Source organism: Suillus subalutaceus, assembly GCF_016647625.1.
Source record: "Suillus subalutaceus strain FC151 chromosome Unknown DFJ58scaffold_79, whole genome shotgun sequence".
Classification (NCBI taxonomy): Eukaryota; Fungi; Basidiomycota; class Agaricomycetes; order Boletales; family Suillaceae; genus Suillus; species Suillus subalutaceus.
In genome coordinates, this window is record NW_024540328.1 from 148,899 (window position 1) to 167,977 (window position 19,079).

At 48.9% G+C, this 19,079-nt stretch overlaps 5 protein-coding genes across 5 annotated transcripts; 3 read left to right on the top strand and 2 right to left on the bottom strand.

Moving 5' to 3' along the window:
* The first annotated feature begins 4,400 nt into the window (after positions 1-4,400).
* Positions 4,401-6,269, top strand: DFJ58DRAFT_467239 (uncharacterized protein). Its single transcript, XM_041380526.1, has 8 exons — positions 4,401-4,634; positions 4,705-4,800; positions 4,858-4,920; positions 4,982-5,206; positions 5,254-5,304; positions 5,364-5,559; positions 5,618-5,752; positions 5,803-6,269. The coding sequence occupies exons 1-8, from the start codon at positions 4,557-4,559 to the stop codon at positions 6,117-6,119; spliced, it is 1,161 nt and encodes a 386-aa protein (XP_041242139.1). The 5' UTR covers positions 4,401-4,556; the 3' UTR covers positions 6,120-6,269.
* Positions 6,270-9,604: 3,335 nt separating this feature from the next.
* DFJ58DRAFT_796333 (uncharacterized protein) lies at positions 9,605-10,456 on the top strand. Its single transcript, XM_041390576.1, has 2 exons — positions 9,605-9,760; positions 9,808-10,456. Exon 2 carries the CDS (start codon positions 9,832-9,834, stop codon positions 10,072-10,074), a length of 243 nt encoding a protein of 80 aa, XP_041242140.1. The 5' UTR covers positions 9,605-9,760; positions 9,808-9,831; the 3' UTR covers positions 10,075-10,456.
* A 316-nt stretch (positions 10,457-10,772) lies between these two features.
* DFJ58DRAFT_717079 (cytochrome P450) lies at positions 10,773-12,847 on the top strand (the record flags this gene model as incomplete). The annotated part of the gene is made up of 12 exons (XM_041384314.1): positions 10,773-10,971; positions 11,026-11,350; positions 11,401-11,549; positions 11,600-11,607; positions 11,642-11,716; positions 11,767-11,889; positions 11,953-12,142; positions 12,199-12,280; positions 12,339-12,464; positions 12,515-12,525; positions 12,584-12,713; positions 12,766-12,847. The coding sequence occupies 12 exons, from the start codon at positions 10,773-10,775 to the stop codon at positions 12,845-12,847; spliced, it is 1,500 nt and encodes a 499-aa protein (XP_041242141.1).
* A 582-nt stretch (positions 12,848-13,429) lies between these two features.
* DFJ58DRAFT_467307 (uncharacterized protein) lies at positions 13,430-15,543 on the bottom strand. The gene is made up of 4 exons (XM_041380527.1): positions 15,311-15,543; positions 14,618-15,249; positions 14,152-14,554; positions 13,430-14,100 (listed from the first exon to the last, which is right to left on the bottom strand). The coding sequence occupies exons 2-4, from the start codon at positions 15,087-15,089 to the stop codon at positions 13,596-13,598; spliced, it is 1,380 nt and encodes a 459-aa protein (XP_041242142.1). The 5' UTR covers positions 15,090-15,249; positions 15,311-15,543; the 3' UTR covers positions 13,430-13,595.
* Positions 15,544-16,863: 1,320 nt separating this feature from the next.
* Positions 16,864-18,180, bottom strand: DFJ58DRAFT_796344 (uncharacterized protein). Its single transcript, XM_041390577.1, has 5 exons — positions 18,140-18,180; positions 17,641-18,088; positions 17,577-17,584; positions 17,470-17,528; positions 16,864-17,413 (listed from the first exon to the last, which is right to left on the bottom strand). Exons 1-5 carry the CDS (start codon positions 18,168-18,170, stop codon positions 17,057-17,059), a joined length of 903 nt encoding a protein of 300 aa, XP_041242143.1. The 5' UTR covers positions 18,171-18,180; the 3' UTR covers positions 16,864-17,056.
* Between the last annotated feature and the right edge of the window lie 899 nt (positions 18,181-19,079).

The following is a 19,079-nucleotide window of genomic DNA, read 5'->3' on the forward strand; positions in this document are numbered from 1 at the left end:
TCTTCAAACCCATTTCTGTTCCTCGCAACTACTAAAATCAATACTTGCAGACCTTGGCATCAATGATGATCGCAACAATGGATCCATTATGAAAATTTCAGGTACAATTTAGATGTGACCGAGTGTACAGTGGATCATACTTTGTATTTTATTCTATGCGCAGCATGTAGTCCGAGTTTAAGATTGTCCATGCAAACGACGTGAGCTGACTGTGTGGCACTCGTATTGTTAGTGCTGGTTTGTGATAGCACGTGACGATGGACAAGGCATGCAGATTCCTTCAGATGCAGTTGCGCGTGTGCCGTGGATTGAGTTGAAGTGTATCGCATTGGTGCTTCATCCTAGCGGACTGAGAAGCTGAACAGAAGGACATCGTTGTTGCGGTCATCCGTGGTCGTTCAAGTTCCCGAGTACATTCAAAGTGGGCTAAAAATAGGGTGAGACGAAATATGTAGCTCATTGGAGGTGTTTAAAGTATGGTATAGCATGTAATAAATCCACGACGAAGGTGATGAGAACGAGAGTACTATGAAAACGATGCGTGTAAAAATGTTATGAGTTGTGAGGTATGGAAAAACAGCTGGAAGGAAAAAGCACTGAGCAAGACGGGCCAGGACAAGAGTGGCCCTTCTTTGGCACTCATCCCTCGCACCTCAGAAGGAACAACAGCTGGAAGGAAAAGGCACTGAGCAAGAGCGAGCGAACGGGGGGTGAAATTGAGGAAATACGAAGGGTAGGACCTAACATGAGAAGTTCCGGCACGATAGATGTAATTAAATTGAGGGTGATATTGGATATAAGTGCATCGGGGTGTCACAACGGGTGTCTTCGTCAAGGAGCTCTTCGATAGTGGGTTTCTGGCGAGTCAACAGGAAGAGTCTAAGGACTACAATCGAGTTCCATAAGTCTGCATTGAGCTCGTGATAGATGTGTGGCACTGCATGAGGCTAGGAGAAGTAGACTGCGACTCGCGAAGTTGTTGAAGGGCTTTCATAATACAGTTGCTACGCGCGTCTGAGTTAACACACGCAGGCCCAGAGTACTTGGTCGCAAGTCGTAGTTATTGGGTGGTACATATTGACGATTTCCGTGGTCCACTTTATCCTCTCCAATGCAAAAATAGGAGGGTCGGCGTAACGGTGTCTTCGTTTCCGCTCCAAAGGCATGTTAATATGGAAGCGGGTCGTCGTTTGAAGAGAGAATACGGCAGTCTTGATGTCTGCGAAGTTTGACGTGTCGTAGTTTGAGAGGAACTGACAGTGACGATTTAATGTGGAGTAAGAGGGTGCGGCAGCGGCGTAGAAAGGGTTCGCGACGTTAATTGATGATGCGTATATCACGTTCGGTGGGTGTGACGAGGACGGGGAGGAGAAGGGTGAGAATTAAGAGATCGATGATGGAGCTTATAAGCTGTTGATACTCGCGAGAAATATTCCAGGACCGGCACCTCTAAACATGCATCTGAGGAATCACGAGGTTGATGTACAGTTCTAAACTGCGTTTGTGCGAGGAAAGAAGTTTTCAGAGATGAATGAACATGGGTTGGTTGTAATGCGTAAAAAATGAGATGCGTCGGGGAATGTGTACCTTGGCCTTAGCAAGGACGTCGAGTGCCGGTGCAGTGAAGTGTTGCATATGTTTAGCACATGTCAATCTTGTCAGATTCGGTCATTGGTTTGTCCTTGTTTGTCCAGAACGAACGTGTGATTGATCATTGGACCAGCTGAGAGGAGTCGACCCTCCACACTCGAATCGGGGGCTGGGAAGGTAATATTGTAACTGCGAAGAACGGGGGATTCTCATTTCATACACTGACAACCATGAACAGTATCCCTAGAATTTTGCATGGTATCGGTCTCAATAATTTCTGTGATCGGGTATCGCAGACCTGAGACCTCAAGACAATCCCCCGTATCTGACTTCAAATCAGTGGAGAATCAAACTGTGCCCACCCAACCAACGTCCCCGGACGGACCAGCCATGAATTTCAAGTTGCCACACTAGCAGTGACAACCCACCGGCCATCCCTTGATACCGCCACTACCAACACCTCCTTGCAAACACCCCACGCTTTCTTAATCTCCTGGCACGCCTTCAGATCCCATTGCTGAGTGGTCTTGTGGTGTCGGTGTCAATGTGCTATATGACTGACGGTGGCAGTGATTCAAAGATGGGTCGTCTGGTAAGGCCAAACATCAATTCATCCGCGCTGGAGATACAGATGTGAATTTGGTGTTACCACCAACGATGAATTCCTGAATGTGAGTGCAGCTTTTGGCCTTGGGCGCCGCCTTGCATATATACCCTAACACGCCCCCTCTGCATGGCACCTGTACATTGCGCCCCGCATCGTTCTATTCATCACAGTTGCTTCTCCTCGCTCCTCGGCTCACAGCCGTGGCCTATATTACAATGTTCAACTTTTATGACATATCATTGCTCGCTTGACGGGTTCGCTTTAGCTTTTAGGGAGACCACCATTCATCATTCCATCAAAACGAACCTGCACATGCAATATTGCAGACACGTGGATGTTTCAACGCCCTTTGTGTTTGTCCTGGCTGAGGCCTGACCATGCACTAACCACCTCATGAATTCACAGCGTCACTTCTGATATTTGAACGTTTCTCTGACACAGATAGATCAGAAGTCGAGATCGACATTACCATACATACTATATGCATGTCCAACAATGGAAGCTTGGGCTGTGAACTCATCCCTGCCCGTGATCGAACTGCCCGTGACTCACATTCTTATCGCAAGTCGCTCGGAAGGGCATATTCGTGAAGTCATTCGGAAAGATGTGCGCCCGCTGGTGGGCAAGATACCAGTGAACATTTCTGACAAAAAAGGTAACAAAACAAAAGACAGCGCAGATATCAATGAAGACATCTATCGTTTCTTGGATGCTTCCTTCAGAAACTGTGGCTTTGATATTCCATTTTCCCGCAACCAACAAAGGCTCAACTTGGATGGCTAGCGAACCGAGCGCGCAATGGCTAGGCTATGCAACCCCCGGATCTTTAGAATTCAAAACACTCTTTGTCCTTCGTGGTCCAGTCACCGGAGCCAATGCAAGTGCTTATAACTTTGTTATGGCTTCGAGTTACCGTTCAGAGTTACAGTTCTGTCTAGATACCCCGGGCGATGGGCTGGCTGCTGAGTGAAGGAGTGAAGAACTGGCTCTGACCCACCCAGAGGGGGAAGAGTGGTTGCGCACCCCGGGCGTACATGATTGGTGGGAGACAGAGGTCGGGTTAGAGACTGGTCTATGAAAGAGCTCGATACGAGACTTAGCTCCCAGTCACCCCAAAACACGCATCTCTCACTTCCAATATAACAACTCTAACATCATTCCATTCAGCACTTGCACTATCCAAAAGTCTCCTCACAACCGATGTCCCAGTAATACCCGAGCCAACGACAAAATCAGCATGTATCGGGATGAGAAACGTGAGCTACTATGGAGGAGGGTAGGTAGGACCAGAGTGAGCGGCTGGGAGTAGGGAGTGGGAGCCCCGGAGAGCGCTGGATACGTGCTCAGAAAGTTTGGAAGGTGTCGAGGTTGTCGAGGAATTCAGTTAATGCTAGGCGGATGAGGGAGTGTGTATTTCCCATCGAGGGAAGGAAGGAATCGATGCGGTTGTGGCGCGCTTGCAGGTTGTCAAGTTCTATGATTTCCTTGCAAGTTCGGTGCGGTTCGCCCTCCATAGCTCGATAAGTTCATTGCATAGGTCGCGGACTCGTTATGTACATCGAGTCCATGGCCTACATGTAACTATCATCACCAACTAAGCAAACTGACTCACCTACCTGCGCGTCGGCAGCGTCTGCCATCGTAAGACTTGGTATCCGTAGGTTAACAATATGACACTTGCGGTAGAGTGCGCCTGCGTTGAGCACTTCTTCTGGAGCATCAAAGCCTTGGTAAGCATTGTTCTTGAAAGGCGTTGGGAGAAAAAGACACACAGCATGGATTTCATAGCAGATGTGGTGGATTTTGTGAGAAGGCGGAGGAGGGGCCGGGGAAACGTATACCTGAGGAATCGTCAGTTCGAGTCAAATGAAGATTAATGATGCTGAATGTGGATTGATCCTAGCGGCGTAATTGTATCTGATGTAGAGAGCCGAGGAACGCGCGGCCCATATGGGGACAATATAATTAATGTTGGACTTTTACACATCCGAGGCGTCTGTCTTGTGTACCTGGGGAGTGCATCTAGGACACGCTGGAGTTGGCAGGCCATTTGAAGGGAACGTCAGTCTTCTTCTTGGTGGAAGATCGGCGACGGCATGACGTTGATGATGCATTCAGTGGGTGCTGTGCATAGTGTAAGTTCTCACGTGACGCGCTATGATCGGTGCTGTAGCCTGTTGACCAATCAGACATTGCATAGGATCGATTTTGGTCCTCCGATCGGTGTTGCTTGGTGCTTGCAGGCTGCGGCAGTGCAATAAATATTGCCTCGAGACTTACTCGAGGCATGTACCAATGATGGCCTATTATTCTATATATAAATGCTGTCGGACCCTTCCTTACTTTGCCTCCCTCCACGATGGACCAACGCAAACGCAAACGCAATTCATCGACGAATTCGACTCAAGACACCAGAACAACAGCTCCTGAAAGCTCGGTACGTGGCTTATGAGAACCACCTAGTTCACTCCACTCCAAATACTGAGATTGATACATCCTTCATCTAGCATCACAGACTTGTGGAGAACACACGTGAATTGGTGCATCATGATGAAACCAACTATGCCTTGGTCAAGGGCGGTGTTAAGAAGTTAAGGATCTCGGTAAGTCCACGAGCATGCGTAATGAATGTCCTGGAATACGACTAAGATTGGCATAAGCGCTCGAAGGATTCCCCCAGCCGTAGTTCTGTTCCCCCGAATGAACGTGCATCATCGATATCGGTAGGCTCTCATACTTGCCCTCCACTCTCTGTGCTCTCTCTAAATTCTGCTGATCGCTCAGGTTCATGTGGCTCCATCTGGTTTGGAAATGGAGGTTGATACCCAATCAGCACTTCAGGATACTCAAGAGGCTGTACAGCACATGCATTCACTTCCAAGACCTGCGAAAACCGTGGTTTCGCACCTTCAAGAGGCACAAGAGGATCTCGATGCTGCTGACATCTGCCAGGACATATATCTCGAACTCCTCAGGGTATTCGACGCTGTTATCGGAGAGATCGCGGATGTATGGACCCTCTTCTCGATCAGAACGGAACTAATCTAGTTCCACAGGTACATCCCCATGCAAAGATAGCACTGGGCATGTTGTCTTGTGCAGCCAAAGTATGTTTTCATTTTCTCTCTCCATATCTCTTACCGTTACTCAGCAATCATTTGTGCAGGTCATTCTAGCTCAAGCCGATCGCGACACTGCGGTGCTCAAACTTCTCGATAAGTTATGTGAAGTTTATAACTTCATACTACAAGACGAGCTGCGTAGCAAAATATCGTCGATGTGTACGATCCTTGGAAAGATTTCTCAGCAGACCCGTGAATGTGCCCGTTTTATCCAAAATTATTCGGAGACTAAGGAATTCTGTGAGTCTTAACAAGCTACTGCGCTCTGTACCATCTCAAGCGTCCACTATTATCACAGGGGGTAGACTTGGAAAGAACGTCGTCTCGGAAACGGAAGATACGATCCAAAAGTACAATGACGTGTTCGATAGGCTCATGCAAAACTTCCGGGACCAGGTCGCTCACGATGTAGCCATACATGTTCATCGTACGAGTAAGGGTTCGCACATCCTTGTGACTTGACATATATTCATACTTTTTCAGGAGAGATATTGGACCTCAGCGGTATGATTTACGCAGAGGGCGCGGGACTAGACACCAGAAAACAATGCCTTGAAGGGACCCGCACGGAAATCCTTTCCCAGATCACAGAATGGGTAAACAGCACTGAGGACAATGTTCCACGCGTGCTGTGGCTATCTGGCCCTGCAGGCAAGGGCAAATCGGCGATCGCCCACACAATTGCTAAGTGGTTCGAAGACGTGGGAGGACTTGGTTCATGTTACACTTTTGACCGCCAGCGAGAAGCAGATCGTCGCCATGAAAAGATCTCTTCCACGATCGCGTGCGACATTGGCTGACCGTAATCCGGAGATGAGAAGGGCATTGGCAGATGCAGTTCAAGCCGCGAGTTCGCTCAAGAAGACGGCAGATATAATCCAACAGTGGCAGAAGCTTCTTATTGAACCACTGGAAAAGTCATCTGGGTCGGCTGGGGAACCCATCGTGGTCGTGATCGATGCACTGGACGAGAGCGGTGGAGTAGAGACACGGAAAGACCTCCTCAGCATTCTAGCTGGCAAACATCAAAACCCCGCTGTTCCAAAACTCACAGACCTCCCTGGCAACTTCCGTTTCATCGTTACCTCTCGACCCCTTGATGACATCAAAAACAAGTTTCGTGGTGTCCAGCATATTCGACAGATGTCGATGGATGATATTCCACGAGCAGATGCGGAGCGCGATATCCATGCTTACGTATCCAAGGAATTGGAAGAGCTGGATTTCCAGGATAGAGATGTCGCAGTCCTCGCTGAGAAAGCTGATGGACTTTTCGAATGGGCGCGTCTCGCCTGTGGATACATCAAAGAGTCCGATATGGTATATCCAAAGGATTGCTACGAGGCTGTGGTGTCAGCGCAATCCTGCTAAGAGAACTCCGCTGTTGCACGACATGTATCGCCTCATTTTAACAAATATCATACCCGGGGGATAGATCTCTGCATTCGCAGGAATTGCGTTTGACTGCATTAGCTAGATTTCGCTCAGTGATGGGGCAAATACTAGGCACAGCTGAACCTCTTCCTTTAGCTTCCCTGAACGCCATGAGGCTGCCATTTTCCAACGCAAAAGGACGATTTCGACGTGGAGCTTGTGGTAAAAAGGATGGGCTCCCTCCTCAGCGGGACCACCAACCCAGACTCCCCAATCCGACCCCTTCACGCATCCTTTCATGATTTCTTGACGGACGAACGATCCAGCGGAGAGTTTTTCATCGACCTGTCAAAGGCCCAACGCGACCTTGCATTCGCCTCACTTCGAGTGATGAAAGACGGTCTTCGCTTCAATATCTGTGATCTTAAAGTCATCGTATCTGTCCAATAGCGAAGATCCCGGGCTGCAAGAACGAGTTCGAAAATGCATCCCCCCACACCTGTCATATTCCTCTCGATTTTGGACGTCGCACGTACGAACCACAACCTTCGACAAGGAGCTCGCGAAAGAAGTTAAATTGTTCTTCGACCACGAGCGGGTGTTTTTCTGGCTGGAGTCACTCGCCCTGACCAATGCGCTCAGCGGTGCAGTCGGTGCCCTTCCGCCCATTGCCCAGTGGCTGAAGGTGAGCACAATCCTACTAGGTGTCAGATAAAGCGCTCATGTACAACCACAGGGCCATCCGAAATTCAAAGATGTGTCGTCGACTGCAATGGACGTACAAAGGTTCATTCAAGTCTTCGGCAGGATGATTTTACACAGCACGCCACATCTGTATGTATCAGCACTCCCATTCTTGCCTGCCAACTCTCCGCTATCGAGAAAGTTTTCTGCACGGTTTCCGAATAATCTTCTTGTAGCATCTGGACGTGATATGAACTGGCCGGCTGTTCAAACCGTGCTCAATGGGCACACTTCTTTCGCAACGTCGGTCTCGTTCTCGCCGGACGGCACTCGCATTGTCAGTGGTTCCTGGGATGACACTGTTCGGCTGTGGGATGCAGGGACGGGGGAGCCAGTGGGTGAGCCCTTGCGGGGGCACACTGATTCAGTAACTTCGGTCTCGTTCTCGCCGGACGGCATTCGCATCGTCACTGGTTCAAGGGATAAGACTGTTCGGCTGTGGGATGCAGGGACGGGGGAGCCAGTCGGTGAGCCCTTGCGGGGGCACACTCATTCAGTTGGGTCTGTCTCGTTCTCGCCGGATGGCACTCGTATCGTCAGTGGTTCGCACGATAACACTCTTCGGCTGTGGAATGCAGGGATGGGGGAGCCAGTCGGTGAGCCCTTGCGGGGGCACATTTTTCTCGTAACGTCGGTCTCGTTCTCGCCGGACGGCACTCGCATCGTCAGTGGTTCCTGGGATGACACTGTTCGGCTGTGGGATGCAGCGACGGGGGAGCCAGTCGGTGAGCCCTTGCGGGGGCACACTGATTCAGTAACGTCGGTCTCGTTCTCGCTGGACGGCACTCGCATCGTCAGTGGTTCCTGGGATGACACTGTTCGGCTGTGGGATGCAGGGACGGGGGAGCCAGTGGGTGAGCCCTTGCGGGGGCACACTGATTCAGTAACTTCGGTCTCGTTCTCGCCGGATGGCACTCGCATCGTCAGTGGTTCGGAGGATAAGACTGTTCGGCTGTGGGATGCAGGGATGGGGGAGCCAGTCGGTAAGCCCTTGCGGGGGCACACTCATTCAGTTGGGTCTGTCTCGTTCTCGCCGGACGGCACTCGTATCGTCAGTGGTTCGGACGATGACACTCTTCGGCTGTGGGATGCAGTGATGAGCCAGCCGTCACAACAGCGCACCAAGTCAGATCACCTAGTATTATCGGATGAACGTCGTACGATCGAGGCTACCACTACCATTTCATCGAGCACTTTGAGCAATCATTTCATTTGCTTCTCGCCAAACCCCATTCATGCACTACGCAACGCTTCCGAGTTCATAGAGGGAGCATCCCATAGCGACCCTAATCCGATCCCCTTTTCCCTGAATAGTGACAGTGGATGGGTGGCAGGGCCCAAACGTAGGCTGTTATTCTGGGTACCACCCGCTTCTCGACCTTCATTTTTGAGCTCTGGCACTGCATTGGTGATACCAAGAGGTCCTGAGCTTGATTTGAGCCGCATGGCACATGGGCAACACTGGCAAAAGTGTCGAGAAGAGTGAGCCTCTTCAAAACCATTTCTGTTCCTCGCCACTACTAAAATCAACACTTGCAGACCTTGGTACCAATGATGATCGCAGCAATGGACCCATTATGGAGATTTCAGATACAATTTAGATGTGACCGAGTGTACAGTGGATCATACTTTGTATTTTATTCTATGCGCAGTATCTAGTCCGAGTTTAAGCTTGTCCATGCAAACACCGTGAGCTGACTGTGTTGCACTCATGATGTTAGTACTGGTTTGTGAGAGCACGTGACGATGGACAAGGCGTGCAGATTCCATCAGAGATGCGGTTGCGCGTGCGCCGTGGATTGTGTAACTTCATGTTGAAGTGCATCTCATTGATGCTTCATCCTAGCGGACTGAGAAGCTGAACAGAAGGACATCACTGTTGCGGTCATCCGTGGTCGTTCAAGCCCCCGAGTACATTCAAAGTGGGTTAAAAATAGGGTGAGACGAAATATGTAGTTCATTGGAAGTGTTCAATGTACAATACGTACAGCATGTACTTAATCGTGAAATCCACGACGAAGGTGAATGGACACATATGGGTTTGTTGTAATGCGTAAAAGATGAGATGCTTCGGGAATGTGTACCCTGGCCTTAGGAAGGACGTCTGCCGGTGAAGTGTTGTATATCTAAATCTTAGATTCGGTCATTTGTTTGTCCTCGTTTGTCCAGAACGAACGCTTCCTCCGTCGAGCGCCTCAAGTCCTTCATGGACAAACTCCCTTCAACCTTGTAGATACATCTCGCACTGAAGCTATCCATAGACCATAAGAACGAACATGACTGGACGCAGAAGTTTTGCGAGGACGACAGTAGTTGAACCTCTGTAGGTGTTGCCCTCGCGCGCATCCATAACAAGACTAATTGTCTTAGGTTCAAATCAAAGGTCGAAGAGCAATGTGTATTCACCTACTTCCGCTCTTAACTCCTTCCCATTTTTTCCTTCTCTGTCAAACTCCCTTCTCCTTGACTATGTGGGCAAATATCTTCCCAATTTCAGCCCCGCCATTCAATGTTCATCGTCTACAGCAGCAGAACCATAAAGCATCAATACACCCGCACGCACCCGTTCGCTCTCCACGTCCCTTGCTCAGAACAAGAAAAGGTGCACGTATCAAGCGTAGGCACCATGTAAGATAAGGTGCTCCAACTTGTGCGTGCACAGTTGACAAATCAGCATGTCAACTGCGTGGAAGGGGAAAGATCGGTCGACGACTACGGTGTCACAGACAGACAGACAGACAGGCGCCTGGTGCACCCGCTAAGAGTGGCGAGTGACACCGATCTGTTTGTTCGATAAGTTCGCCTTTTTTGCCTCTGTTGATGACGTGTCTTAACGGTTTTCATGGACGGGAGATTTTCTGAGCGCTTTGTCAGTACTCGATCACCACCTTAAATCTATGTCGCTGGATCCATTAACACGCCCAAATTTGTTAGTCTGTGCTTTCGCGTTGATATCTAGTTCACTGGCTAGTATACAAATTATCGAGGTATCTTCTGAATATATTCGTGGTCTGTCTAAGAGGCTGTCCTGCTATGACCTGTTAATAGCAACTTTTTTGTCTTGCCAAATCCGCTCTATCATGTCCTCTCTAATAAGGTATACACCTTGCGTCTTCATCACCATTAGGCACGGATCTAAAGGAGTGGGTCGAGATTGTAACCGAAAATGATTATCACTGCTCACATTCTGTTGCAGTCTGTCACTTGTAATTTTTCGCTCGGATTTCATTTTGACGCGGGGCCTGGGGCTTACCTACAGATTTAAATATAGCTCCCCATATCTCATCGCTCACCCTACAATCCCGCTCTCGAGTTGTTGACTCTGCTAATAAACCATGTTGACATTCACCGATGTCACTTGGTTGGACCTATGCCTTGCTGGTGTCGGAGTCTATCTGGCAAAGCAAGTGCTCACCAAGAAGAATCCTGCACCATACCCACCTGGTCCTGCAGGTTGGCCTCTCGTTGGTAACATTTCAGACATGCCTCGCATCAAGCCCTGCCTCACATTCACTGAGTGGGGCAAAAAGTATGGTGAGCGCCTCCCATTTTTCAAAAATCATGCTTATTCAAAAGTCAATTCTGAAGGTGATATCACGCATGTCCGAGTTCTGGGTCAACACATCATTGTGCTGAACTCTGTCAAAACTGCAATGGAAATGCTGGACAATAAAAGCACTGTATACTCTGACCGTCCTGTTTTTCCTATGGGTGGCGAACTTGTTGGCTTCAAGCACGCCTTACCTTTCCTCCCTTATGGTGACCGTTTTCGCCAGTACCGCAAGAACCTCCACCGTGCCATTGGCAGCCGTGCCGCAGTGGACGAATACAGGCAGGTCGAGGAGATTGAGACTCGCCGATTCCTGAAGCGTGTGCTTGCGAAACCCAACCAACTACAGGAGCATGTTCGACAGTATGCATTATTTATCTTTGCATTTATGTGATCTTAAATTTTTACTGTAGCACTACTGGCGCTGTCATTCTGCGCATCTCTTATGGTTATGAAGTGAAAGAGAACAACGACCCCTTCATTGGCCTTGCAGATCGCGCTATGAACGGAATCTCGCAGGCCACAACTCCCGGTGCCTTCATGGTTGATATTTTACCGTTGTGTAAACTTTATTATTCCCGACATTGGCTTTCAATGACCTTGATATTTTAGTGGCAAAAGTCCCCGCGTGGTCCCCCTGGCGCTGGCTTTCAGCGCATAGCACGTGAATGGCGTGAGACCCTCGAAGAGATGGTTTCTGCACCCCACAAGTTGGTTCAGGATCAGATGGTGACCATTTTGCAATTTTGCGATCATGCATTGATGTCTGACTTTTTCAGGCTGCTGGCATTGCCCCTACGTCTTTCACCTCGAATCTCTTAGAAGGCTGTGCTATGTCCGCAGACGATGATCACATCGTGAAATGGTCTGCTTTTTCTCTATATGGTGGTGGTACCGACACAGTTGGTCTCTCTCTACGCATCTGTGGTCATCATCCTCTGAAAGTACTACACTTATTTCCTCAGACAGTTTCTGCAATATACTCCTTTTTTCTGGCTATGACACTTTTCCCTGATTTGCAGAAGAAAGCTCAGGCTGAAATAGACGCTGTGGTCGGCCCTGATCGTCTTCCCTCCTTCGCCGACCGCGACTCCCTCCCCTATATTGAGGCACTTGTTAAAGAAGTCCTCCGGTGGAATGTCGTCTCTCCTACCGGCATGTGGATTTCGTTTATGACATCATTGAGCTAACGAAGGGTATCTCAATGACAGGTTTCCCCCACCGTGTGACTGACGACGATGACCATGACGGGTATTATATTCCAAAAGGCTCCATGGTATTGTCTAACATTTGGTTGGTACTCTCCCATTTCTGTATTATGAACGGAATTTAAGACTTTCAATTATGACAGGTTCATGCTCAATGACCAACGGACATACGCTAATCCCTCGCAATTCAACCCTGAACGCTTCTTGACTAATGATGGGAAGGAACCTGAGATGGATCCTCGCACGATCTGCTTCGGCTTTGGTAGACGGTAAGGATGCAGTTGGGCTTGAGCAGAATGGCTAACTTTCTGATCCGCAGTATTTGCCCAGGTACGCCTAACTCACGGAAGACAAGCAGTTATCTGAGCCGCTTGCTTTAATTGGGCAGGCCTTCACCTCGCTGATGCGTCTATTTGGATATCTACTGCCATGTCGTTGGCTGTGTTTGATATTTCCAAGGTCGTCGAGAACGGCGTTGAGATCACCCCTGAGTTTGAACCGTCATTGGGTAGTATCAGGTGTCGCATATCTTGTCATATCCGGCGCTGGTCTGGATTAACACACTCCCAGTCACCCCAAACCTTTCAAATGCTCTATTAAGCCTCGCTCTGCAGCAGCCCTTGGACTCATTCAACAAGATGCTAACTACTAAGCGCGCGGTGATGAGACTGGAGAATTGGTAACACGTAGGTTACAAGTTGAACTTACAACCAGAAATTTTGCAAGATCATCCTTGTCCATCGCTATGTTATTTGAGGAGTTCGCACATGAGAATCATGCGAATTGTTTCTGCGGAGCTAACCGTTCATTTTGTAGACATACGCGAGACTAATGAACGTTTGTATTCTACATCAGCTCACCTGCAACCACACGTCCGTGCCCTCTTGCATACCCTTGCATAGGTCCCATCATCCGTCCGTGTCACTGGCCAAATGTGCTTCAAGATCACAGCCTCAATTTATATCAGCCAGCACATCGCTTCCGATGGACACATTCAACCCAAGCACGAAACCTCGTTGTTTCCTATGCACGCAATGCTGGAGGTTCGAGCGTCTCACTAAACGCGTCGCCGAATGAGCGTGACTAACATGATTCATTTCATGTTAAGTGGCACTATCGGCATCATCGATGACCAACCAAGTTGCGAAGCGCATTTATAATTGGTGAAGGATATGCCTGCTTGATATCTTCCCTATCTCTGAGCCTCCGAGTTCTCTTTCAGCCACGTGGCATTGATGGGCTTCGCCAAAGGTACGTGTCGATGCTGTTCGCGGATAACTCATGTAGCAGCTTTTCATTAGATCATTAAGCGTTGCCCGAGCTGCATTCACGCCTCCGATTTTGACAGCAATAGTAAGAATATGCAGGTTATCACACTGTGCTATGGCAATGCAATAAAACTAAAAATGTGGAACAAACCTGGTCCAATCTACCGTATCGTATACACCAGGAGGTAGTGATCGCAAGCTCAACATCATAAGGATGATTAGCGTAATGCGTGCAGCAATATATATGAAAGAGCTGATGGTGGCGGCGATTATCATAATTAGTCCATGACCGGAATCCATGTCGACCAACCAGATGGAACACCCAATATTGATAAAAAGAAATACTGGGACACATGCTGTCCCAAGGGATGCCGCACGCCACTGCTCAGTGTGGCTCTGAAACGAGTAATTCCAGCACAGACAATGCATGGCTCCAAACACCATCCCACTGAAACATCCAAGGAAAAGCGTGGTCATATTGTGATAATCACCGTAGCCACCCAGAGACGGAATACGATGAGAACGAGTAGCACGAGGGGAAACGTATGCGTCGATGCCCATAAGACTGACAAAAGGATCGGCGAGATAAAAGAAATAGGGAAGACAGCATACACCGGAGTCTTCTGATTCGACCTTCCTAGAATACGAGCGAATGAGAACGATCTCGTGCAGTATACTGACGACGTACTCGTAGGTTAAATCACTTGGTGGAGATGCAGTTGCCTTCCAATGAACAACATAAGGACGTCGCACATCCTTGGGTTTCTTCCACCACAAGCAATAGGCAATGCAGGTCAGAGCAGTTATAGCCAAGGTGTCGATTTCAAGCAAGGTTACTGGAAGGTTCTGGACGTAACGTGCAACGAGCTGGGCAACAAACCACGCCAGCTGGAGAATGGCGATGCCTTTTGATAGTCCATCACCCTTGCTTCTATCTTCTATATCTGCCTCTGTAATGATAGGCATGTCCACGTATCCCTCATGAACAAAGTGCAGAAGTTCAGGGGGTGTAAGAGTGGCATGCGGCTTGCTATCGATGTAGAGCATGAATCCACCCATCCACGCGAAGAACCCATTGGTCGCTGTCCATACTGTGAAGGAAACCGTTGTACATTAGTCCCTGCCTGACCGGATAGTCCAGGCATGTATCTGACCTGTAAAATCTGCAGGTTTGGGACCGCTGGGACTTCCACTTGATTTTTCAATTTCACCGAGTGATTGAACCGTGGCCTCTGATATAACTTGATGATCGCCCTGGGTCTTGGCACGCTGTGCACCAATTTCATCGTTGAAGTCCTTGGCAGCTGCACGAGCGCTGAAAAACTGCCGCGTGGCCCAGGTGACCATGAGTTCTGGGGCGATCAACGCCATGACCATGGTGAATAAACGACGAGAGGTGATAGCAAATGCCTTCTCGTCCATGCCCGGAACATTCGTATGGACGGCAGTCCATGTGCATGCAAATAAAGTTACCCCACAGCTCCAGATAATGTCCCACAAGGTTCTGGTGTTGCAGGATGGACAGTCGCTGGCGTCGAGGGTACGGACACTGGTACCATTGAGACTTGGCAGTGAAGCAGAAACAAATGCAATGCATGCCAAGATTGTGTAGAGTAGGAGGGTCATGGTGAAGTTGAGATTATACGCTTGTTAATCCCGCTCTATTTAAGGGATCGGGCTCGTGTACCGATGCACGCATGCTATTGCGTGATACACCAGATTCAAGCGCTAACGCTTATGCCCCGAGGCCACCATGACCACTTGGAATGGCAGATGTAATCTGGATCTATAGTGTGTTTGTAAATATTCAATGTGGATTCAGCCTGGCAGTGAGACACGAGGCATACGTTCATCTGGACTGCTAGCGCTAGCGCTTGGGCTTAGATCGTATTGTCGTAATTCCCGCTGCTAGGAGTCTTCTAGCGCACCATTTTCAAGTTTTCCTGTAACCGAACCAAAATATAAAAATACAGTGATGGTGCGTGTATCGTTCTGGGCGTGAAGTTCCTGTTTTGTTGCGATCAATACCGATGATCTTGCGCAAACAGGCTGTTGGGAAGTTCGCCGTGCGTAATCAAGAAGGAACGACTGTCTTCCTTCCACATGGTCTGGCTAGGGGAGACTAGTAATATGCCATCCTCGCATTTTGTGCCCTGCGCTCTTGTGGTGCAGTCAATACTTTGAAGATACTAGAACACGCACTCATTCCAGTACTGGCATAATCCTAGGATCTGAAACGCAACTCGTGAGCCGTTCTGCGGCTAGGACAATGTGCATCCACGGAGCCTGATAGTGATACATCAATAATGCACATGACGCCTAGGCCCTATACACAAAGTATAAGTTTGAGTTCTGCTGAATCAAAACAAATGAGGTGGTCACGTGCAGTCTAATTAATGTGCTGCGGGCGCCGGAGAGAAGTATAACTTTCGTGTCACTTCGAAAAGACGCGCTGACCCTGACAGTGTTGCATTGCATAGTCAGGGGATGTGACATGGTCATCCGCATCCGTGTGTTTCTCGTCATGATCAAATCGGCGATCATCTTCAAGGAGTGCAGGAGCATGCGAATTTTATAGGAAATTACTGTGGCACCGTCAGCACTTGAAGTTTACGAGGATCTGCACAATCTTGTGTAGTGCAGCACCCGAACGACCATTCTCGAGCATGAGCCAATGTTCCAAGAGCATCACCATAATGTTCTTGCGTTCCTTGACTTTCTCGATTCCGATACGTCAAGGGGTCAAGTGAAAATGAGATGCCGTTGGATTGGGCGTGTAGGAGGGCAATGACTGCGCACATGGTGACCAGATGTGAAGAATGGATCCCTGAGACCCGGTGAGAGATAGAAAATGGCGTGATGATCTTCTGAGTGCAACATACGATTTACGACTAGCGCCAAGTGTGTTATCCCCGCATGTTTTTCCAGTTTCACCGGCGTGCGCTCAGCAGCCAGCATCCCACTGACCGAGTCTAAGGGCTGTTGCAGAACGAAGCTTAATTGAACACCTGGAGTTTTGGGGTGGGTGGGAGGTTGTGTATCCAGACTCAGGGACGATCCCAACTGCCAGGAGGGCCCCAGCTGGGGCACAGCAAGGGTGTGGTAGGGGAGGATGGCTCACAAGACAGGGCGCACTGCAGGGTGTAGGTCCCAGTATACATGGGAACGTTGTCGGTGAAAGGAAGCGTACCGAAACAGGGATGTCAAGGAGAAGAAGCCTGAGAGAACTCGGAGAAGTTAGACATTTGAATAATAGAAGTCCATCTATAGAAGCCACTGGCCATGGCATGTCCTTCTATGATCCCCGGAAGTATTGTATTGATGCATGGCCCCAGCGTACATGTACCATGACTGCAGGCGCCTGGCAAAGCGTTGGCGTCGTTCAAGTTATACCGTGACCGTGACCGTGACTAATGCAAACTGTTCCGAACCCGTATGCTTCAAGTACAAAACTTCAAGGTGGACTTTCCTCTTAATACTAGTACAGTTACAGCCGCAAGGTCTACAATCGAATATTTAGGGCAAGCCTGAGCATTTCAGGCTTGATTTGGGAGTTCACGATGCATGAAAAATAATCGTGCACGAGAACTTCACTAGTACTCATAATGAACCTTCGTATTCCACATCAGTTCACCCTGCAGCCGCCCAATCTTTGCATGCACACGCTCCAGTGAGTCCATGCCCGTATGCACGTTCAAAAGGCCTGGAATATCCTCCTGAACACCCTTGCGCAAGAGTTCATCGTCCATCTGCGTCACCGACCAAATGCGTTTCGTCACAACCTCAACGCTGGCCAGCACATCGCTTCTGGTAAATGCATCAAATCCAGCACGAATCTTCGTTGTTACGGCTGTTGGCTCCGATGCATAGAGTGCTAGAGGCTCGGGCAGCTCGCTTGATGGAAATTCTACAATAGGCGTGCGCGTCCAACCCGGGTGGACATTCACGAACTGTATGTCCATTCAGCGGTCTGCGACTGTCATACTTTCAAATTTCAATTACTCACACGAATGTTCCAAGCAGGAAGTACCTCTTGTGCCAGGACATCGGTGAACGAATCCAAGGCTAACGGCGGTGAGTCAAAGTCACAAAGTCTGCCACAAGCAACATTACCTGCTTTCCTATGAGCACAAAATTCGTAAGCAACACTTGACCAAAATAGCACCATCCCACTCACGTAGTGCTATAGAATCCGATCAGCGGGATTGCAGTGGTCCCTGCCATGCTCGATACTTGGATCAGCATTCCCCCGGCACCCTTCGGATTCACTTCTCTAAAGAACCTAACCGCTTCAAAGCTTACCGCTACCGCGCCCCAAAAATTGATATTCATTAGTTCCTTGGCACGGTCCAACGACGTCCCCTCCACCTCCTGAAAAAACGCCTGGGCTGCGTTGTTATATACGACGTCGACGCGTCCAAAGGCATCCTTGGCCTGTGCGAAGGCAGATTTTACCTGCGCTTCGTTCGTCACGTCGAGGGGGAGTACTAGGAGCTGAGTGCGCGGATATTGGGCCACGAGGTCATCAAGGACGGAGGGCTTGCGCAGAGTTGCGACGGCAATCTCGCCGTTACGCAGGACCTCTTCGACCATCGCCCTGCCGAACCCAGTGGAAGAACCAGTGACTACGATCAGTCAGTAACTTGCACGGTGAGGAGTTACATGCACCAACTCACTCAACCAAACTCGAGGAGTGGATTGTGCCATGACGATTTTGCTTGTGTTGTTCTTTGAAAACCATTCTGCATGATATATCCTGAACTCCGGAGCTCCGTTATACCACCGTCCTGTCAGACTATTGTTCTATTATCGATTGGCTCTTATCAGAAGGCTGATATGTCCGTATGGACGCACATGCGGAGAACTGCGCAGTGGTGATTGTACTTCTGTCGCTCGTTGAAAGCCATTCTACATGCTATAGCCTAAACTCCGAAGCCCCGTGATGCCACCGTCCTGTCGGACTATCATTCATAATTGTTTTCGTCTTATCATAGGGCTGATATAGCCGTACAGAAGCAAACAGTGAGGAAGCTCTCGTAGTCTAGGCCCAAGGGATATTTGAAATTGAAATACAACATGTCCTCACACCTCCATTCATATGCAAATGTGATATAACTCCAGCTTAGGTCGGGCTGCAAGCAGATGGGGAGTTGCAAACAGTCGAATATATCCTGCCATGACATCCGGGTTAGGATATGCTACCAGTCCCGGAGGATTCATCAGTGAACTGGTGAACAGATGAGAAAGCTATTTCAAGCAAAATATTGTAGAGCATGGCAGCAATCTTCATATATCTGTTGACCGCTTTGACATGGGAACGTGCGGTATATCGACAGTGGACACGATGTGATGCTGAGACGTTCTTGCTGCCGCGGCGCTCAAATTCGAGCTCACATCGAGTGTCCCGGCAATAATAATTGAGCATGCACAATCCTTTGCGTCCCTGTTACTTCCGTTCGTTATGCACTACTCTATTGTAAAAGCCCTTGAAAACTTGAATGTTAACTTGAATAGTAATACAGTCCAAAATTTTTGGAAGCCTAAGAAGATCAACATAAGTGGGGCGGCTATTCCATTATGAAGGCCGACCGCCATACCTTCATTGAGAAGCAATGA

Bases quoted from the DNA above. Each gene is read 5' to 3' on its own strand.
- DFJ58DRAFT_467307 (XM_041380527.1), bottom strand. From the start codon at position 15,089: ATGACCCTCCTACTCTACACAATCTTGGCATGCATTGCATTTGTTTCT. The intron at 14,555-14,617 runs GTCAGATACATG...TTTCCTTCACAG, and splicing joins CAAACCTGCAGATTTTACAG to TATGGACAGCGACCAATGGG. The intron at 14,101-14,151 runs GTACGTCGTCAG...CTCGTATTCTAG, and splicing joins CCAAGTGATTTAACCTACGA to GAAGGTCGAATCAGAAGACT.
- DFJ58DRAFT_796333 (XM_041390576.1), top strand. From the start codon at position 9,832: ATGTGTATTCACCTACTTCCGCTCTTAACTCCTTCCCATTTTTTCCTT.
- DFJ58DRAFT_467239 (XM_041380526.1), top strand. From the start codon at position 4,557: ATGGACCAACGCAAACGCAAACGCAATTCATCGACGAATTCGACTCAA. The intron at 4,801-4,857 runs GTAAGTCCACGA...GATTGGCATAAG, and splicing joins TTAAGAAGTTAAGGATCTCG to CGCTCGAAGGATTCCCCCAG. The intron at 5,753-5,802 runs GTAAGGGTTCGC...ATACTTTTTCAG, and splicing joins CATACATGTTCATCGTACGA to GAGAGATATTGGACCTCAGC.
- DFJ58DRAFT_796344 (XM_041390577.1), bottom strand. From the start codon at position 18,170: ATGGCACAATCCACTCCTCGAGTTTGGTTGA. The intron at 18,089-18,139 runs GTGAGTTGGTGC...GACTGATCGTAG, and splicing joins CACTCCTCGAGTTTGGTTGA to TCACTGGTTCTTCCACTGGG. The intron at 17,414-17,469 runs GTGAGTAATTGA...ATGGACATACAG, and splicing joins TTCCTGCTTGGAACATTCGT to TTCGTGAATGTCCACCCGGG.